At 39.3% G+C, this 20,537-nt stretch overlaps 2 protein-coding genes across 2 annotated transcripts in view; one reads left to right on the forward strand and one right to left on the reverse strand.

The window, feature by feature from the left end:
- MTREX (Mtr4 exosome RNA helicase) overlaps window positions 1–12,236 on the reverse strand; it is a 42,110-nt gene extending 29,874 nt beyond the window's left edge. Inside the window, exons 1-13 of the mRNA XM_057389685.1 lie at window positions 11,891–12,236; window positions 11,060–11,191; window positions 9,834–9,900; window positions 8,046–8,108; window positions 7,430–7,542; window positions 6,439–6,613; window positions 5,403–5,493; window positions 4,938–5,062; window positions 3,652–3,750; window positions 2,796–2,898; window positions 2,528–2,659; window positions 1,317–1,396; window positions 589–699 (exon numbers count right to left, since the gene is read on the reverse strand). Of these exons, the coding sequence (XP_057245668.1) occupies window positions 589–699; window positions 1,317–1,396; window positions 2,528–2,659; window positions 2,796–2,898; window positions 3,652–3,750; window positions 4,938–5,062; window positions 5,403–5,493; window positions 6,439–6,613; window positions 7,430–7,542; window positions 8,046–8,108; window positions 9,834–9,900; window positions 11,060–11,191; window positions 11,891–12,006 (1,407 nt within the window). The 5' untranslated portion in view covers window positions 12,007–12,236. The remainder of the gene's footprint in view (window positions 1–588; window positions 700–1,316; window positions 1,397–2,527; window positions 2,660–2,795; window positions 2,899–3,651; window positions 3,751–4,937; window positions 5,063–5,402; window positions 5,494–6,438; window positions 6,614–7,429; window positions 7,543–8,045; window positions 8,109–9,833; window positions 9,901–11,059; window positions 11,192–11,890) is intronic.
- A 146-nt stretch (window positions 12,237–12,382) lies between these two features.
- DHX29 (DExH-box helicase 29) overlaps window positions 12,383–20,537 on the forward strand; it is a 32,130-nt gene continuing 23,975 nt past the window's right edge. The window contains exons 1-8 of the mRNA XM_057389689.1: window positions 12,383–12,560; window positions 14,939–15,012; window positions 16,736–16,849; window positions 17,421–17,550; window positions 17,911–18,053; window positions 18,904–19,029; window positions 19,465–19,591; window positions 19,856–20,017. Coding sequence (XP_057245672.1) covers window positions 12,383–12,560; window positions 14,939–15,012; window positions 16,736–16,849; window positions 17,421–17,550; window positions 17,911–18,053; window positions 18,904–19,029; window positions 19,465–19,591; window positions 19,856–20,017 — 1,054 coding nt within the window. The remainder of the gene's footprint in view (window positions 12,561–14,938; window positions 15,013–16,735; window positions 16,850–17,420; window positions 17,551–17,910; window positions 18,054–18,903; window positions 19,030–19,464; window positions 19,592–19,855; window positions 20,018–20,537) is intronic.

Here is a 20,537-nt window from a genome sequence, read left to right on the forward strand (position 1 = left end):
ATTGCTACACAAAACCTCTCTAGATTTTAATACACCTGTGCAGTCAATACAGGGACACAGGCATATTCAATACTTAAAAACTGGACCAAGACCATCCTTTCCCTCTTCCCTTACTTTTCCTGGGAAAACATGAAAACTAGATAGATGGCACTATGTGAAAAACTCCAGAAGAAAACACAATGGAGGGCCAACTATATTAATCAATAAAAATGATTAATGTCAACATTCAAGTTTGCAAGAAAACAAGAATTAGAGATCAAAAAAACCCACCGCAATTTTCATCTAAGGTTACACTTTTCTGATTATTTGTCATCAGAACAACCAATAATCAGCTTGGTAAATGTCCAAAGTCATATACAGGAGAAATATGCAACAAAAAATAGCTGATGGAAATATTTAAGTCAGACACTGTACTTAACAAATACTTTTGAACAAAATCCAGAACACTTAAAGCTACAGCTGCAATTGTATAGATCTCCACTGTTAACACTAGCATACACCCTGAACTAAGGCATGCTTCTGGATTTTCATGATTACAAGCCATGTATTCACAAAAGAGAACAAATTAGAGATGGTCTTAAAATATACCTTTATTAGGCCCTCTGAGAAAAGAATTTCTATGGTTTCTTTTAAGATAGGAAGCAAACCACCGTGATGAATACCAATTCCTCGTTTCAGAAGGGGAAGCACATGTTCAACCTGGGATAAAACATACAAAAGACCAGCAAACAAATTTTAGCATTTGTTACTAAAACTTGTATAGAAAGCCTCCGTGTTCATGTAATGCACTTTTGCCCAATTTAAAAGACAATAACTACCCTGTCAATCTTGTATTATTCTGTCTGCTTAAAACTTTTTATTTGTCCACTGTAATGATGGGAAAACATCACTTTGCTTAGTCATTATACTATAAATCAGATTGCAGATGCATCAATGCAACTTTTTGAAAGTCTCAGCAGTTAATAACTAATAAGTGCATACAGCACTCTCACTTGAACTATCCACACTGTTTTAACCCAGGTCTACCACTKTACAAACTCTGATTATGTTTACTTAAAAACATAATTGAAAAAAATAAAGGGGCAGGCACTCCMCTGTTAATTCTGACATATGTCATCTGCTGGAATCATAGGAAGGAATCATAATCACCTACTTCATAAATGACAAGAAGCAATGCAAGAGATACTAAAACCTGGGGAGATTATCCAGTTTTATAATTTCTGATCCCTCTACAAAAGACACCTTTATGAGTCACAGAAAATGGGACAGCAGCAATACAAGTTAATTCAAAAGAACCCTGTTCAACTTCCACTCACCTGAGGAAGCTTTTTGTCTTCATCTGAGAGACAATCTATTGCATTATTGAACACTTCTTCAACCATCTTTTTTTCTTCATCTAAGAAGGAAATTTTTAAGGTATTACAAGATATACAAGGCTAATACCAGATGTAAATAAAGTGATACCACAGTCTAGTACTTACAGAAGTTTACAATAAAAATTGAGTGGAATACTACACAAAACCACCCACACTGAATCAGATGATCTCGACTTCCAATAAGCTGGAAGGACCCGAACAGTAAGCACAAGCAGACCATCAGAAAAAACAGGACAAACCTTTTAGAATAGTCAAACTTCAGCTACTTCCAAGCTTGGTATTYATCAGTTTTATGTACTCTCTGTCTATTTAAAAAACCTTCTTTGTTCCTCTTCCATCTACTAGTCCCTGCCTGTAAGAACATAGTGCCTCTTCCCTGACTCTCAAAGTTTGCAACCGTTCTACTAAGTAGTATGAGTATCAAGAATATACATCCAAAGTTGTGCTTCTGAAGAAAAMATGAAAATGCTTTCTTTACACATSTTTAAATTTTCTGCCAGAAGCGCCGGCATTATTCTCCAACACTGAACCAAAATGAGCAGACTGCAGCAAGTAAGCAAGCAAGAACCTTACACAGCTCACAAATGTCAAACAACACATTGATTTCCAACAAATTACTTCAAAAAAAAAAACTCTTTAGATTTCCAAGAAGTGATGAGCTTAAACTTATTTGCAAAGCATGGTCTTAGACCAAGATAAAAAAATCTTCTTTGTTAACCTTTTGGTTTTTCCTTTGAGAAGGGGAAAGAAGGAAAGACTGAATTGTCAAGAAAGAACAGTCTAGTGCTTTGTTAGGCTGTTGTTCAGACTTTGAGAGCATACTATTCTTTTAATGGACATAATATAACAATTTTGGGAAATACTTTTGTGATGATTAGTCTTTTCCCATTATAAACAGAATTTTCTATGAACTCTTGTGTTATTATTACAATAAAAAGCATATGGGAGAAAGAAATGCAGTTTAAAATGGATGAACAGTTCAACATTGTGATGACCAAGTACTTTGTGCGCCAATAGCTTCGACTGATGCACCAGAGCAGAAAGTTAAGAAAGCCGTATGTATTTTTCTTTTTACACAAAATTCCACAGGAAAAGTAGTATTACACATCAAACTACATCTGTGAATAGACTTATATTGGATTTATCTGTACCTGTATTGAAATCCAACTTCGTCATCTGAAGTGCATAGGCTTCACAGTCTTTCTTACTAAAGCTAAAAATAATCACAGGTTGGAAATTCCTTTCCATAATCATCTTCACAATCTTAAAAACATTTGAAGGACCTGCAAAGAGATTGCATTAAATTAATTATATTTTACAARAAAAAATCTTAGAGAGTAATTGAGGCATAAGCACAATATCCACAGAACTTTGAAAAAAACTTATACAAACAATTATCTCAAAATTGTTCCAACTCACCTTTTGTTCCTCCTTTCCTGCCTTTCTGATCCCCTTTTGCTAAGTCTCCTGCATCTCTAAGCACTTGCATTGCTGTATTAAAATTATCTTCTCTGAAATCTCCCTAGATGTAAAAARCAATCTCTGTAAGTAGTTACATACACAGTCCACTTAAAAATATTTACTGCTTCGCACAGCCAGTGCCATTACTCCATATATACACAGAAAAAAAGGACAAATACAATGCATAAGCTAGCAAGAGAGTTCACCAGGTCAGTGTCACAGCTCAGAATTACACTGCTGTGGCTCTGAATTTACTGCCCATTGCTCCATCTACCACACTACCCACCACATCAGACGTGCTGAACACCAAAACTGACTTTTAGGAAYGCCCACATAAAACTGCACTGCCCAATGAATACCTGCCTTCAAGCACTACTGTAAGATGGCAAAAGCCACTGTGGAGCAAGCTGATGTTAAATTTTATACAGGTTAGTTCAAAACCCCCTAAAGAAACAAAACTATTTTCCCTCCTTGCCTATGGGTTTTTTGAGTGAGAAACAGTACAAGGAACATCAACTACATTGCAGATTTACAGAAAGCAGCATGCACTTTAGAAAAAAGCAAGGATGTGGGCACTTAAGACATCACAGGAAAGCATTACTCAGTTGATTGCATGATATTAGATAATARAACCAATTTCTTGTATAAGACTCCAAAAATCTAAAAGCAATTCAGCGAACACCATTACTCACTTGTACTTAATTTTAACTAACAAAAACATCCTTTACACGGCCTATCCAAATTTTGCAACAGTTCAAGCTTTTGACTGTTAAGTGAGGAAAACAACCTTAAAAATGAACTGAGCATTCCTTACATTTTCATCAACAACCAGATGGAGTCCATCTCCTCCTGCTGGAAAGATATAATGCTGCAGTGGAGTGGGTCGATAGTCGGTGTAAATCACATGGCAAGGCTATAAAGAAAGAATTCACATATCTTATAACYGCACAGGAATATCCCTTGCTGGAAAAACCAATATAGTATTATAAAAATATAACTGTCTTAAAGGCCAGAAAGTAATGCTTTCCACAACTAACWAACTTTTTTCCTCAATAGGGATTTCATACTAATGAAATTGCTTAAGAAAATCAAAGTTTGCAAATGTTTTAGAACTGAAGCTGGCCACAAAAATTCTTTATTGTGAACAGAAAAAGTAAAGATAGGCAGTATTTCTTTCTGCATTATTAGACAGACTTAAAATATTAACACCTTTTAAAATTAAGAATAAACCTGTTAATTTTTTATATTTTGTAAAGAAAGCTTCAAGTATTTCTAAAACACCTAAAAAAGRCTCACAATAGACTTTGTTGAGCATTTAAGGTTTTGATACATCAAGAAAGCTTTTAGGAAAAAAATAAACCACTTCCTTTAAAACATTAAATATTACATAAATCTGCTTTTAAAAACTCCCACGTAATGTTCTTCTGCAAAACAAAGCCAAGGTTTTGTGACAAGGTTAAATAGACATCTTTTATATTATACTCCATCACAAACAACTTAAGAATCAATCTCCAGGATGCTTTTAAAATTGGACCAACTTCTTGCTGCTATTAAATCCACCACTTATAATTCACAAATTATTTGCTATAAAAGCATGCCTYAGATAAAACAGAATATAACTTAAAACCTAAAGGTTAATTGAACAGGATAGATTTTTTAAACTACACTTTTTTTTACTTTGCTTGAAAATATATACAGTATTTCCCATGGATATAAGATTCATTTTTGATTTCTGCATGACCTTTCTACAGAGCTCCTCAATCAGATTCTCCCAATAACCTCTTGTCTACCAATCCTCAGAAAAATCTCCCCCCTCTCCTTATGTTCACCATGCTTCATAATTCAGCAGGTTTGCTGAAATCAGGCAGGTGCTTAAATAATTGTGGAAAATCAACATCTAGAAACAGCTCTAATGCTGCCATGTAGAAACAACAGGCAGTATCAAAAGCAGGAACAGAGCCAAAGAACCCAGGAGTGATCTATACCATCTTCTACAAACAATAAGATGACTAAAAAGATACTCAGAGGTCCAGATATCAACCAGACAGTATTATGACACATAACAAGAAGAATGGAGGTACAGCATGTCAGGAATATAACCTGTTTGTGAAGATGGCAGATCCATTCAGCAAACTGGCGGGCATTTGGAATAGTTGCAGAAAGGAACACATAGTGCACATTATCAGGAAGCAAAATAATTGTTTCTTCCCAAACCACACCTCGTTCTGAAAATGGAAAGGCATAAGGGAAATTTATGTGATCAAAGCATGTTCTTCATCTTTGAAGCCAAACAACAACATGCTTAAAAACCAAGTAAGACAAAAACTAAAACTAGTTCCCCTTACACAAGTGGGGTATATCAAATACCCTCAAAGTTGTTTTTGTTTTGGCCAAGGATATGCAAACTGCAATACATGATTATATAAATTCAGTGAGAAACAAATTTGAAATAATTTATACATAAAGATGACTGATTTTAAAACAGAAAACTACTTAATTTTTCAAAAGAAAAGGAGATTGTTCTTGGGGGAAAGAAAGATTAGAAAAGTAGTACATATAGGATACCTGTATCTCTCATGTAGTGGATTTCATCAAAAATAACCCACGCAACTTCACGCATAACCTCAGAACCTCTGTAAAGCATACTTCTCAAAATCTAGAAAAGGAAGTAAAGGTTAAATCCCTTCACATTGAAATAACAACAGTCACGTTACATGGACATCKGTAATAAACTGCCAGAATTTTTGGAACACATTTAATGCATAGAAAAAGTCGTATTTTGCACAAAATGTAAAAAGTATTTAAAGAATAGGTTGTAAGATGCTTTCCAAGTCCATTTCAATCTAACAAATCTCATTACATGAGAAAAATTTGTTTCCCCTGAAATAATMATGGAAGAATAAAACAGTGTGTTTCTCCAAGCTTCTACATGGCAGATAATTGTTACAGGTCTACAGATCTACTTATGTCAAGCTCTCTTTTTCCCTTATCCTAATAGAAAAACTCCTTGTGATTAAGAGAAAATCTTCTGTCAGAAATCAAATCATCCTGTCTCTCTAATATATGCCTACCTAAGTTTTGCCTGTTCCTTTCAGATACAAGCAAAAAGAGGAAAATTCCACCTCGTGGTTGCATTTCTGTAACAGAAGTTATACTACACTCTGTAAACAGTRCTGTTACCAAAGGTGAAAAGCTGCATATTTCTGGAGTTCCAGCACCTACTGTGAACCACTCAACTATCCTTCAACTATTTTCCTCTCCCCATTTTGCCCYTCTAGATACTAACCACAGGATTCAGTAAATCTGACTTGAAGCACTTCACACCTACAGAACACTTAGTGTCCTGAGCACTCAGGAAATTCAATTCTGACTTTCTCCACATTAGGATCAAAAATTCCTGACCTACAGTTCAAAAGTATGATTCACAGAGACCTATCTAACTTCCTAGACAACCAAAATTTAAAACATTCTAAGGAGTCATAATGAACTTAGAAGTATTTTCTACCTTAACCGTGCAACTCTAATCTTTTAAAAAGAGACCTTCCCAATCAAAAAAGAGCAGAAGAAAACACACAGATCAAGAATTAATGTCTGATCTTACCTCAGTTGTCATTACCAAACAAGAAGCTGTAGGATTAATGGTGACATCCCCAGTCATCAAACCAACATCCTGAAATTCTTCATACATCTCACGGTACTTCTGATTACTCAAAGCTTTAATTGGACTTGTAAATATGACACGCTGCTTTTCCCTCAAAGCCAGGGCAATTGCATACCTGTATTCAAACAATGTCCATATTAATAATTGTCAGGAAGACGTTCACAGCATACTACTTTGCTTAAAAACAAAAACTGTGCAATTCAGAAYATCAAGAGAATGATACACAGCATTTGAACCCACACTCCAATACATCTAGCATTTCATATCACATTATCAAGTTCAGTGCAACCTTAAATCAACTACATATGCATCTTCGGAGAATAAAAAATCTTCAAACACCAAGTTAGCTGATTTTTATGGACACGAGAGTATGTGTAGTTCATTAAAAAACTGTCACTGCCTCACAACAAAACTATTATTATTGAACCCATGCTCTAACATATCTTCACTCACATTTTCACTTCTCACTACAGGTCAGCAAAGCCACTTCACTGTCTGAACCAAGCCCTAACAAAAAATATATATTACCTTCTAAAAATTTCTTGCCCAAATACTAAGTTGCCAACTAAATYGAACCAGTGCTTTCACAAAGAAAAAAAAAATCGCACAAGAAAGTCTTCATTAGTTCTAGCCAGGGGCTAGAAAACAAAGATATTTTTTCCACATTTACACAAATCTGTATTGAAGAAACTTCCATGTCAATCTATGCAGTAACACCTTGAGAGTTTAAAAAGAAAAGCTAATCTTTAAATATAAATTAAGCCTTTCACTACTCACTGAACGATGAAAGATGTAATTATTATACTCAAGAGTAGCCACTTCAATTCTAACAGCGACAGAAATTGGGACACAACAGCTACTGACAGTTCAAGGAAGCGACCGAAGGACATCACACTGTTCTTTCATTAGAGCCTGCTAGGAAAGTACTTACTCAGCACAAACAGTTTTACCAGCTGATGTATGAGCTGACACTAACACAGACTGGTTATTATCCACACAAAGAATAGCTTCCCTCTGGAAGGCATCAAGAATAAATGGATATTCCTAGAAAGAAAAGAAGCAAAAAWGTTATAGAATTTTAAGACATACTTACATCAAGTCATCTTTTCTGACTGATTTAATGTGTAAATGAGAGAATTAAATCCTGCAGCTACTTGTAATTTTCACTGATCGTAATCCACTATTATGCAAGGACYTTGTACTTAAATATTTTTATCTCATGGCATATCCAAGATCTTTGCTTATGTCTTGTTATCATAGAAAAGAAAATCTTACCCTGATGACTGAATTTTCTCTAATTTATTCTTTTAGGARGAGACTACAGTGCTGCCACTGCCTGACATTAGAGAAAGAATGGACATCACAACAACCTATACACCTCATTCCATCACRTAATTTTCTCTACCGAATTTTAAATACAGAAACATTCGTCTTACTTATGACAGGCCATCTTTTATATACCTTACTAACAAAGTACACATTTTTYCTCTCTACTCTCACCTAATATATAAAACACGTACAAAAAGAAAAAGACATCTGCCACATACTTTTGCAGCTTTCCCAGTCCTTGGCTTCAGACCGGTGAATTCTTCATTTATTGGAAGCGCAACCTATAAAATACATTTAAATAAAAACAGTTGCAGATTTCTGGGTTCACAGGAGCGACATTTCTGGCAATGTCAAGTGTATGGAAACTGATTTGAATTTCTGTTATCCTATTTCTACAAGCTTAGGTGTCAAGGGATCCTTCTCAAGAKTTTTTCAATCAATTTCTGTATTCTTTTGGCCCAACAATGCTCCTTCTCTCATTTCTCTGGTATCCCTACTGTCTTGTGTGAGGTTATTACTGCTTCAGCTACCTTCGAATACTAGCTTTTCAGGCCAAGTCACAATCATGTCTTCCAGCCAGTGGATGTTTAAAGCAATTACTGAGCTCACATCGAGAATGTTCCCTTTCCAAGTACACTGTTTTTATACTGGTAACATTCCTGTTCCTGACCAATAGCTAACATTTACTAATGCTTAATACTTAAGCTCTCTTCAGTAAYTAAGTGATGGCAAACCTTTACTGGACATCTCAAAATAACAAAAATTGTACAGACGCATGGGCTTTAGAACCCTTAACAGTAGCTGTACATACAGTTCCTTCATTACAAAAGTCTGATGATACAGAGCTCAGAGCTCTTGAATTAATTAATTGACCCTAATTAACTTGAGTTAGTTCTGGAAAACAGCACAGAAGAGAAAAAGACCATAACAGTATAAGGAAGCTAAAATTTACATATTAGATTCTCATACAAACTTTTTCTGATAGTCATACATAGCTATAGGATGATTCTAAAAACCACAGTATTAATAGTTTACATTTTTCATATCCAAATTTGTGTTTATGTCTAGCGACACAATTTGAAAATAGGTAGTTTTCATTACTTTGCACATATGAAAATCTGATTTTTCATTTTCATGAAAACATAATTTTCAACAGTAATCACTTTTACAAGAAAATCTTTCATTCTTGAATAGAATAGCAGAATACTTCAATGCACTGATCACACTATCTACCACACTGAACACAAACCTATTTTACCAGCCAGTAGGTTTTTTTCAACAGCAGTGCTCAAAATTATCTTGGCAGCTAACAAATATGGAAACTAACTAACATTATCATCGAGCCTTTCACAATAATTTGAARTATGATTGAAGCTCCTTCTGGTAAAATAGCCTACTGATTTTCAAGTGCATTTTGCACATACTCAGTGTCTTCAAACTCTTCACAACCTTAAACACAGTATGAAATACTGTATCTCCTGGAGGACAGGAAGGCTCTGCAGAGGGATCTGGACAGACTGGATCCATGGGCAAAGATCAGTGGTGTGAAGTTCAACAAGGTCAAGTCCCAGGTCTTGCCCTTGGGTCRTAACAACTCTATTAAGCCCTGCAGGCACCACCAGGTGGGGGTCAGTTTTTTCTCTGAGGTAACAAGCACAAGGACAATATGAAATAACCTCAAACTGTGAATGGGGAGATTGGACATTAGAAAAGAGTTGTCAAGCACTGARCCAGGCTGTCCAGAAGAGTGGCTGAGTTATCATCCCTACAGCTATTAAAGAGATGTGTAAATGTGGCACTTGGGGTTGAGGTTTAGTGGAGGACTTGGCAGTGCTACATTAATGGCTGGACTTAATGATCTCAAAGGCCTTTTCCAACCTAAAAAACCTGTGATTCTACAATATAATAATTACAAACAGAATAAAGAATGCTATTATACTGGCAGTGATATACAAAATTACATGAAACAGRAGTGTACTTATCATGTGCATTTTTACTGCACTCACCTCATGTGTACAGCCTTCAACAGTGTCCACAGACTGCACCTTCACTTGAGGCATCAGATCTGTGAGACTAAAGAAWTAGGTGTTAGGATTGCCAAAAAATACTCAAAAATCCTATGTTCTTYATAGATGTGATCATGCTGAATTTCACCTCTACTTTAGCTGTAACATTAAAAAAAAGGGATGCGCAGTCTTGGCATGGACAGGCAGCAGAGTTTACTACCTGGAGGTTAAATTTTTGCTACCATATAAATCTACTTTAGCTACTGACTCAAAAATTAAATTGCACCACAAAACAGCACTTAGGTCACATTTGTTCACATGAAGTTTTATACTTAAACAGGGGCTTTTTRTAATACACAACTAAACAAAATTCAAGACCTGTACTCCTGCTAATAGTCAGAATGAGTCTAAAGCATCCCATCCAATGAGTCTAAACCATCTCATTGCTTTAGCAATGAGTCTAAAGCATCCTCTTGCCTGAGGACAAGACCCCTTTTTTCTTTACCAGTTCCTTCTCTCATGGCCACAAGGAGGGACTAGAATCTCAATGCATGAAACTGTTTATTTCTGATGGTTTTAACATACTTAGTAGGCTACTGCAGCCAAGTATATATTCTACTAGATGGCTCTCGTTCTGTTTTCCTTCTATACACTTATTCCTTGTTTAGAGTACTCTGAAAAGTCTTCTCATGAGCTTCTAACAGAAAATTCGACATTGAACTTCAGAAAAGTTATATGCAAGTGCAAATGACAATGTAGTTGTCACATGCCTCAAAAGCCTTGTTTATTTGCCAATTTACTCCTCCTGTAACCCAAACRAACCATGTCTTTCAATGTCATGACACACAGCAAGCCTGCCTCCTCCCACATACTTCCAGCTCATCTACTCTGTGTGAAATACAAACGATGACTTTGATCAAGAGTCACCAATTCATGTAAATAAATTCATGAACATTTTGTACTGCAAACACCTATGGAATTGCAGTATATCTTAAACACACTCTGTGCTCACCACTGCTGAGGCTGAATTACCAGTACATTCTCTCTTAAAAAGATAATGGATAATCAAACTTGARCAGATTCATCTTCATGTGAAAACGCTACAAAACTACTTTATATTGACTGCTCCCAACTGGCACACCTAACCTGCTCCCAACTAGCTAACCTAACCAATGTGGCTTATTATAAATACCCATACTACTAATAACATTAATARGAGCACTTACTTAACATCTTCTGATAAAACATCTTCCAGTTTTGGCTTTTTTCCCAAAACCACATTTTCAGTACTATCAACCTCAGCTTCTCTTTTTGGCTTCACTATTGCTGGTACTGAAGGCTTTTCTTCCAACCGTTTTCTGCAACATAAACAGACAAGAAATTTAAATTTTTTTTCCAATTTATCTATTTATTTTCAGGAGAGAAAACAGATATCCTGAGGGCAACTGTGATCCCATTGCACTTGGAGAGCAGCCCAGGGAACTCCACCCGCAAAAACCGCCATGGAATTCCAAACTAGTTCCCAGATAAGTTACCCACCAGGTCACCATACTCCCCAATCGGCCACAGTGCCAGGACTGGCTACAGCTATGAGCCAGGGATCCTGGGAAAGCGAGTCACAGAATCACAGAATGCATCAAGTTGGAAGGGACCACAGTGGATCATCTGGTCCACTCTCCCTGCTCAAGCAGGRCCAACCTACAGCACATGGCACAGAAGTAAGTCCGGATGGTGTCTGAATATATCCGGTAAGAGAAATTCCAGAAAATCTCTGGGCAATCCATTTCAGTGTGGAGTCACCAAGGTACTAAAGAAGTTTTTTTCATGAACAGGTAAAACTTCCTGTGTATCAGTTTCTTGCCCTATTGCTCGGCACCACCAGGAAGAGACTAGCTGGATCCCCTTGGCACCCTTCCCTCTTATAGACATTTGTTCCCGAAGGGGTCTAGCAGCTCAAACAAGCCGGCAGACGCCCGGCCCAGAGCTACAGCCCTCACCCACGCCGCCAGAGCACCCCCGAYACGGTTGTTTGCCCCAGCCGCACTCCGCGCCCTTACCCCGGCCTCCTGGCGCCCTCGGCGGGGCCCGCTTTGCTCTTCTTGGCGCCAGAAGCGGCGGCGGCCGCGTCCTCCTCAAACACGCTGAAGAGCTCATCCCCAAAGGCCTCCGCCATCTTAGCCGCCGCGCTCCCACAATGCCCCGCGCAGGGCCGCGCGCCTCGCGCGAAAGTGGCTCTTCCGGCCCCGCCTCCCGAGGGGGGCCAGAGATTCCCGCTGGCCCTGGCACCGTCAGCCGCCCGCACGGGCCCGTGCCTGAWCCCGATCTCGATTTCTGTCTGGATCTGGATTTCGGCCCCGATGCCCGCCCCCTCCGTGAGCTCCTCCTGGGAGCACACACAGCACTTCGCCCCCGGAAGGGGATGTGCTTAGAGCCAAGACAGGCCGCGCGGCGTTCGCGCGTGCGCTGGGCGCGCTGGCCAATGGGAGGCGGCGGCGGCCGTGCTGTGCGCGGTGCCCGGATGTGCGCGCGCGCAGGGCGGCGGGGGCGCCATGGGCGGCCGCAACAAGAAGCCGCGCGCGGGGAGCGCCACGGCCGCCACCGCCACCGCCACTGCCACCGCCCGCGCCCGCGCCGCCCCCGCCCCGGCCGGAGCAGCCGCGGATCCGGGCAGCCGGGGCGCCCCGCCAAGACCAGCGCCAGCCTCCAAGGAGCCGCGTGTCAAGCAAGGTACCGCGCCTCGCGGAGCCCCGGGAGCAGCCCGGCTGTGCTGTACGGAGGAGGAGTGGGGCGCGCGGTGTGCGCGGATGAGGTCGCTCTGGCTGGAGGGGCAGCGGAGCCCCTGGGAGTGCGGCTGGCGCTGCCCGTGGACCGCGGCGTTACGAGGGGAGGCCGAACGTAGGGGCTGGTGTTTCACAGCGTCGGGAGAGGCAGCTGGAATCACTCTGCTCCCAGGCTGGTTGGGCYTGGCTTCAGCCCGCCTTGCTTGTCTAGCTGGTCATGGGAGGCGCTTCTCCCGGCCTCCTCGGCCCTCGTGAGGCCATGTCTGGTGTTCTGTGTCCAGGTCTGGGCTCCTCAGTGCAAGAAGGACGAGGAGCTAGCTACTAGAGCGGGTCRGGCAGAGGGTGGCAAAGATGATAAGGGATCTGGAGCATCTCCTGATGAGAAGTGAGGGAGCTAGGCCTATTCGAAGAGTGAGAGGTGCTCTCACATGAATCTATATATATATTTCAAAGGCGTGTGCCAGACTCTTTTCAGTATGCCCAGGATGCAATGGCCACAAACTAAAGGATAACAAGTCTCAATTCACCTCAGTGAGAAAGARGACCTTAACACCGAGGGTGGCAGGGCACTGGAACAGGCTGCCCAGGGAGGTCACAGAGTCTTCCTCCCTGGATGCATTTAAGAATTCACCTGGATTCGTTCCTGTGCCATCTGCTCTCGTGATCCTACCGTACCCGGTCGGGTTGGATTAGGTGATCTCTAGAGATCGTTTTCAGCTGTAGCTGTTCTGTAATTCTACTKCCGGGGATGTTTCTGAGCAGATAAGCTTTGTTGGCATTGGTGTGTTGAGTTAATTACAGAAAGACATTTTGTAAGATGTTCTTGTGGAGTAGGTGTTTAGATGGCACTTTTCCAGTGCTGCTTATATTGGTGTTTGTATGTTACCAAAATCAGTGTAAAGTGGATTTGGGATTATTGGGCGTTTTTTTCAGTCCTTAAAGAGCTGTTACAGGACCGGAGGCACTTCTGCAGTATTGGACAAACTGAAGGGTGACTGTTCTGGGTACAGTCTGAAAAACTGATAATCTGCAGCACTGTAAGATGCTTCTTTTCAAAAATCCAGCTTTGCCAGTGGTAGCTCAGATGTCATATAACATTAGAAAAGCGTGAGCAAATCATGTGATGGTCAGGGCATCTGAGATCCCAASTTGTTAAGAAAAAGTCTTGCAGTCTGATAGTGTAAGCCTCCTGAACCTATTCATGTACTGGGATTTTACAAGTGTGGGCTTTACTGAGTGTAAATCTCTCCCAGATTGTATACTGTGGTGAAAAATCAGTCAGTGTAAGGGAAAAGTAAGTTARTATATTCTAAAGACTGTGAGTTTGCAGAGCCTGCCATTAAGTGCTGGTGAGTAGCTTGAGTGCTGACAGCTGTTTGTATCTCCTGACCAGAGGTGACCATACTTTTTCTGAAATGCTGTAACCAAAACGTGGGCTGATCTAGAAGCAGGCTCTCCAGGGGCCGTTCTGCAGGCAGGCCAGCACGGATGAGATGTCCAGCCTGCCTGCTGGGTGATAGCTCTTCCTCCGGCCACACAGCATTATGGCAGCCATATGTTTGCTCAGTTTCTGTCTACCTGTGCAGAACCAGCACGGTATAGGTACTCTGAAAGTGATGGCATTCAACAGCAAGCTATGTGTTGCTATTCTAATGGCAATAAATAGTTTTGTGAATTAGGGTTTGGTTTTCTTAATAGCTGTTAAATGTAAAGTATTGAGGAATGACCATAGCAGAGCAGACCAAAGGCTTCTGTAACCCAGTGCTTTCTCCTAAGGGGACCGAAGTCCTAGATAAGTACCTAAATAAGAACAGATCAGACATGCAGTGATACTTCTTACATCCTCCACCAGATGTGATTTAAGGTCTTCCTGAATGAGATACAAWTTTTTTTCAATGCTTTCTCATGTCAACTGTTTTTTTTACTGCAAAACTATTCTGTCTGGCCTTGGACCTCAGTAGATGTCCTCTATCCCTAGCTTTAGTGGTGAAGAGTTCTTTTACATAGCTAGGCATTTCCATTTACTTCCTTATTTGGCAATTCCTTTTTCAGTGTTCAGAGAGAGTGAGGGGTCAATCCCATTTCCTCTCATTATACTCTTTGAATTTTATATTTGTCTGCCAAGAGTCATAGCCCTCYTCACTATTGCTTATTCAAGGCCTTTCTTGATTATTCAAATCSTTATGTGCCTCCAAGTTTCTGGCAAGTGAGTGTGATACTTTGCACTAACCTGTGCAAACTTGTGTCATGTTAGATCTGCTTTAGTTATTATAAACAATATTCTCTGTGGGTTTTGTGTAATTGATAGTTATTTCTAATTTGCAGGTCCAAAAACTTACAGTTTTGGTTCAACAACAGATTCCAGTGCTGCTGCAAATCTAGATAAATCTGTTCTTAAGGTGAGTATCTTCTTTACATAAAACAACTTTGATTTTCATAGTACTGCYTCAGCTGAGTAAATCTTCAACTCAGTATTACGTTATGCAAGAGAACTACATTACTGAGTGAGACATTGGCAGTTATGGTTTTGATTTTGCTTAGGCTTTTGAGTGTGCTCTAAGAAGTWGGGACAAATTAACAGTGTAAGAGAATGTCTGATTTTTAAATAACAAATGATACTTGGCATGTTACAATGCTGTTTAGACACAGAAGAGCAGAGGAAACTAAGTTTCTGTGAATAAGGTGAATCAAACTCCAAAAGGTTTGAAATATACCTGAAAAACGTGATTAAAAACCAACGAGGTTAGATGCTGGTGCCAAAAAAAACGTATTTCATTTAGTAGTAACAGAGGCAAAGAGAGAAAAAGAGACAAGAAAGAAAGATAGATATAGAAAAAGTGTGTGTGCATGGTGTGTGGGGATGGGACAGGGAAAGAGTGACGGGAGTTAGATGGAAACRTATCACTGTTTCAGGGTCACAGTGAATCTTGTGTCTCCCCTGGGTGGTGAGGTTCCTCACTGCATCCGCCACGCCAGTTACTGTAGAATCCTGTACATTAATACACATTTTGGGCAGGTGGGAATGCCCACGTGTCTCCCTTGCAAGGGGCTCAGTTTTAACACTGTCTTTTGCAGCACCATGGATTTGTTGCACTATGTCTGGTGTCAGGTCTGGCTCATCCCTTTGAGGGAGGCCCCTTTGATGGGCCATTGACACCCCTTTGGTTTGTCCTWCACGTGGATAAGCTTTTCCCRGAGTGAAGGGGCCCCTTCTCTGCAGAGTGGACAATGGGTGTTTAGAGGCTTTTTCACTACACACCCAAAGCTTCTCCTTGCCCCACCCTTTGATGTCAGTGTCTGCTGGCCTGGCAGCTGATAGCCCTGGGCATATGGTCTCCACCCTGAAGGTGTTAAATGTGTTCCCAGTTGTCTTGTCTCCCAGTTGTATGTATCTTTGATCAGTGGGCAGTGAGCAGTGTTGTTCAGGACCTCAGCCAAGGGTCCCATTCAGGGTTTTCATGGTTTTTCTCTGAAACTTTTGTATAGTTTTTCTATGATGTGCAAAAAGTCCTTAATAAAAATGTTTRCATCATAAACGATAACGTCTCTGACAGTGTGCAGGACTATTTTAAAGGTTGGATTTGGGCTTCTGCTGTACATACGGATTTTTCTCCGTGTTAGAGAAGAGGTACAAATTTTTATATAACTAACTTAGTAGCAGCTAAAGCTTGGTTCATACTTTAGAAGAGTTTCAAATATTAGAATTATTATACTACAATAACTTTTAAAGATATTTGGAAAGGAAGGTATCACAGGTTGCATCTCGATGTTCAAATTATTTTATACCAACGGAGGAGAGAGGCCCTGATTATTTGGGTTGAAATTTTTTWAAATTTTTTACAGTATCTTCTTTAATATACTGAATTTCCTTGAAAATGTAAATGGGCTTTCTTTGTAATGAGAAATGAGCTCTTCCATTTCAAGTGAAAGTATGTAACTTGCAGGAGCTAAAGAAGAGTGCTCGTTGTAAGAGTAGTTTTGGCCACTTATGGAAAGCTGGAAAAGCTGGAATTTGAATGGCAGAGAGTTTTCTGTGTGCTTGCATCCTTAGTCATGAAAAGCATTGACATGTCATAAAACCTTCTAGTGTTTAACTTGTATCAACTAATTTTTTCTTTGCAGGTAATGATAAATGGTAATTTGGAGAAAAGAATTATTGATGTGATTAATAACCATAAAAACCAAAATGATGACAAAGGAATGATTTCAAAAAGACTAACGACAAAGAAACTACAGGTAGAGTTCAAAGTTTTATTTTCCATTATTTTTTTAAAAGTTTGTTTTTTGTCATTAATAACAAGTGTTGTACTACACTTCTGCATGCAGTACAAGCTGGTACAGCACACTTTTCAGTTGTTATATTAATGATTACTTAGTGAAACCAAGAATTATGCTTATAAAAAAAGGCACATCTTCATGGATTCAGGAACTAAAATCAAGAACTTTCAGACAAGATCAAGGAATAGTACTTAATTTGAATAGTACTTAATTAATAGTACTTAATTAACTGCATTTTTCATTACATGTAGYTGAAAAATTGCAGGTATGTCTTTATTTAGCTAGAAACTACATTGTATGAAGGGATTTGTTTGTAGATTTGTTTGTACCTATGCATGCATATTTATAAAGAAGAATCATAAACTCTATGTGCAAAACAGAATTTTCTGCTTAACTTTTGGGTACGTTAATGCATATTGTTTATCCCCCTTTAARTGCCAGCTTTCTGATATGTGGGAAGTTGAGTTTGGCAAGCCTGTATTAGATTGCTAGATTAAATCCTAATTTTTTCTGGTGGTCTTATTTATAGGATGTATACATGGCTTTACAAAGATTCTCTTTCAAGACTGAGCACATTGAGGAAGCAATGAAAAATACACTTTTGTATGGTGGTGATCTTCACTCTGCRCTTGACTGGCTTTGTTTAAACCTTCCTGATGGTGAGTGTGGTAACAGAAAATAGTTATTGGCAGAAGAGAAATACGACCTGCTAAGCAGTAGCATTACTGTTTCACAGTAGTCATTAATTATAATGTTTTCTCTAAGACTGGTAGTTGCAACAGCATTCTTTTCCTAGATGCACAGCTGACTGSTCCTGGGATAATTTAGTGTATGAAGTCTTGTGGATTTCCTGTTTCTTCTTCTGTGGAAGCCCAACAAGCAAATACTGTTGCATAAATGCTAAAGCGAATTTTTATTTCAGGTTTTGTTCTTCTAGTTGGTTCCCAAAATATTTCAAAATATTTTCCTGTAATTATTATTGGCATTTTCTGTGACATGTTTTTTTTTTAATTTTGAAGATGCCTTGCCTGAAGGCTTTAGCCAGCAATTCGAGGAACAGCAGCAGAAACCTAGAGCAAAATTTTGTTCTGCTGTGTCACAACGTGGACCACCGCCTCGCTTAGAAGATAACARGAAGAAAGAAAATGGCCCTGAAACTAAGGTAATCTGAAAATMTAATCTGTTGTTACTTGGCAGGGGGAGAAGAGTGAACAAAACTTTMTAAAATACGTGAGTTGGATTGACTTCCAACAGTGATGTAGACAGCTTATGAAAATGTTGTATGATTAATAATTGTCGCCTACATTTAAATTTCAGTAGTTTGAAGGTATTTTTTTCTCTGGAGTCTAGAAGGTTCTTCCTAGTTAATTTTTTTTTGTGCTGAAGCACAGGGAATYTTGTGAGGTTTAGATTGGGTATTAGCAAGAAATTCTTTACTGTGAGGGTGATGAGATACTGGCTTTGGTTGCGCAGAGTAGCTGCTGATGTGCCATCGTTGGCATTATTCAAGGCCAAATTGAATGAAACTTTGAACAAACTGGTATAGTGGAAGGTGTCTCTSCCTATGGCAAGGRAGCTGGAACTAGATGTGCTCTAAGGTCCCTCCCAACACAAACCATTTCATGATTCTATGACTTAATTGCTTAATTTTGTCATAATGGGTCTGTTTATTTACGTATGGCACTCTTTATGTATTGGAAATCTTAACGGTGCATGTGGGTTTAAGTTTGCTTATACACTTTCAGTGTTTTGATTTCTGTGGTTATTAAATTTTAAACTAGAAATAAAGAAATTTCATGCAAATGATTTCATTCCTTACAGCAGTTATACTTAATCTAGTGTCAAGATCTGTTTGTTTATATAGTGGGATATTCACCCTGGTTGGGGAAGTTTGCTCCATTGTTTTTTTGTCATGTAACTCATTTTATATGTAAAATCTTAAATWTTAGTTCCTGGTTATTGGCAGAAAAAAACATCAGTTTCGCATACKTTCTCATTACTTCTGACTTTAGGAAACGAATGTGAGGAAAGAGAAAGAATTGAGTATGAAGGAATGGATATTGCGATACGCTGAGCAACAGAGTGATGAAGAGAAGGATGAGTCTGTGAAAGAGACAGATGAAGAAAAGTTTGATCCAGTAAGTCAGAATAATGCTTCATTGAAGTCTCTAAAAACTGATATGTCTGGTAGACCTGCATGTAGTGGATCTTTTTGTTACCAATTGGGGATTGAAATTTTTTTTTACTTTAGCAGTCATGTATCGGGCTACTGAAGGGAAATCTGTTGAAGCTTCTTTTCTAAGTTGTTTTTCCTTTTTTATATTACTTGTACTGGGTTAAAAATGTTGAATGTAATATGCTGGAACAAAAAATTTAAAGTATCTTTCAGTGAGATTGAGTGAAGTACTGTCAAATTGTGGGAGGTCKTGACTGTTAGTTAAAGAAAAACTCATTCTTTCTCTGTTGTGTAAGTTTGGTATAGAGGACAAAACCCCCCACACTTTATTATGAAGGTCATTAGAAGTGAAAAGCATACCATCTCAAATTGTAATTAATAATTCTGTTTGAAATAGAATGAGAGGTATGTACATCTGTCTGCCAAGCTTTCAGAAGCGAAAGAACAAGCAAGCATCTCCAAGCAAGACAAAGACAAGCAAGGCCAGAAGGCAGCACAAGAGAAAATAAGAAGAATTCAGCAAGGTAGAGCTATGCAAGTTACATGTGTTGTTTTTTTCTGGCTTGCATATTTGTTAGACAATTAAATCTTGGAGTCAGATTGAAGATGATTTCATTGTGTTTTATGCCACTGTGTGAAATGAATCTGAGTCTATTCTTTCTCAGTCAAATTCAAAAAAGTCAGCAACATTTCATTAGTTCTGGTTGTGGGAACTCAGGGTGAATTAATACAGTTGTTTTTTAAGTACTTGTTAGGTGTGAGTTTGAGTTATGTTCTCTCTCTGACAGAAATGGCAGTACTTGAAGAACACCCAGTATTTAACCCAGCTATAAAGATTTCAAACCAGCAGCAAAATGAAAAGAAAAAAACTCCCTCACCTCAGCCTCAAGAAACCACTTTGAATTTGAGTTTGCTTGAAAAACCTGATGGTGCTGCAAAGGAAGACAAAGGTGCGTTGGAAATGGTTCAGTACGAACTTGAGTCATACCACAGGTTTTCCTAGTTTTTCTAGGCTTGCAGTACTGAGTTGGCAAGCTCTGAATCTGGGAAAGGAAGGTGTACTATCACAGAACCAATTAGCTTGGAAAAGACCCCTCAGGTTGAGTCCAGGCTTTGACCAAACATCACCATGTCCACTAGACCATGTTACCGAGTTCAAAGTCCAGCTTTCCTTAAACAGCTCTGGGGATGRTGACTCCACTTCCTCACTGAGCAGCCCAATCATCACCCTTTCTGTGAATAAATCCCTCCTAATGTCCAGCCTGAGCCTCCCCTGATGCAGATTGAGGCTATGTCCTGTCACTGRTTGCCTGAGAGAAGAGACCAACCCCCACCTGGCTATGGGTTCCTTCCAGACTGTTGTAGAGAGTGATAAGGTCACCCCTGAGCCTCTTTTTCTCCAGGCTGAACCACTCCCAGCTTCCTCAGCTGCTCCTCACAGGATTTGTGCTCCAGACCCTTCCCCAGCTC

The sequence above is a fragment of the Malurus melanocephalus genome, unplaced genomic scaffold (genome assembly GCF_030028575.1).
Source record: "Malurus melanocephalus ecotype Western Australia unplaced genomic scaffold, MMel_1.1 scaffold_18, whole genome shotgun sequence".
In the NCBI taxonomy this organism is placed as follows: Eukaryota; Metazoa; Chordata; class Aves; order Passeriformes; family Maluridae; genus Malurus; species Malurus melanocephalus.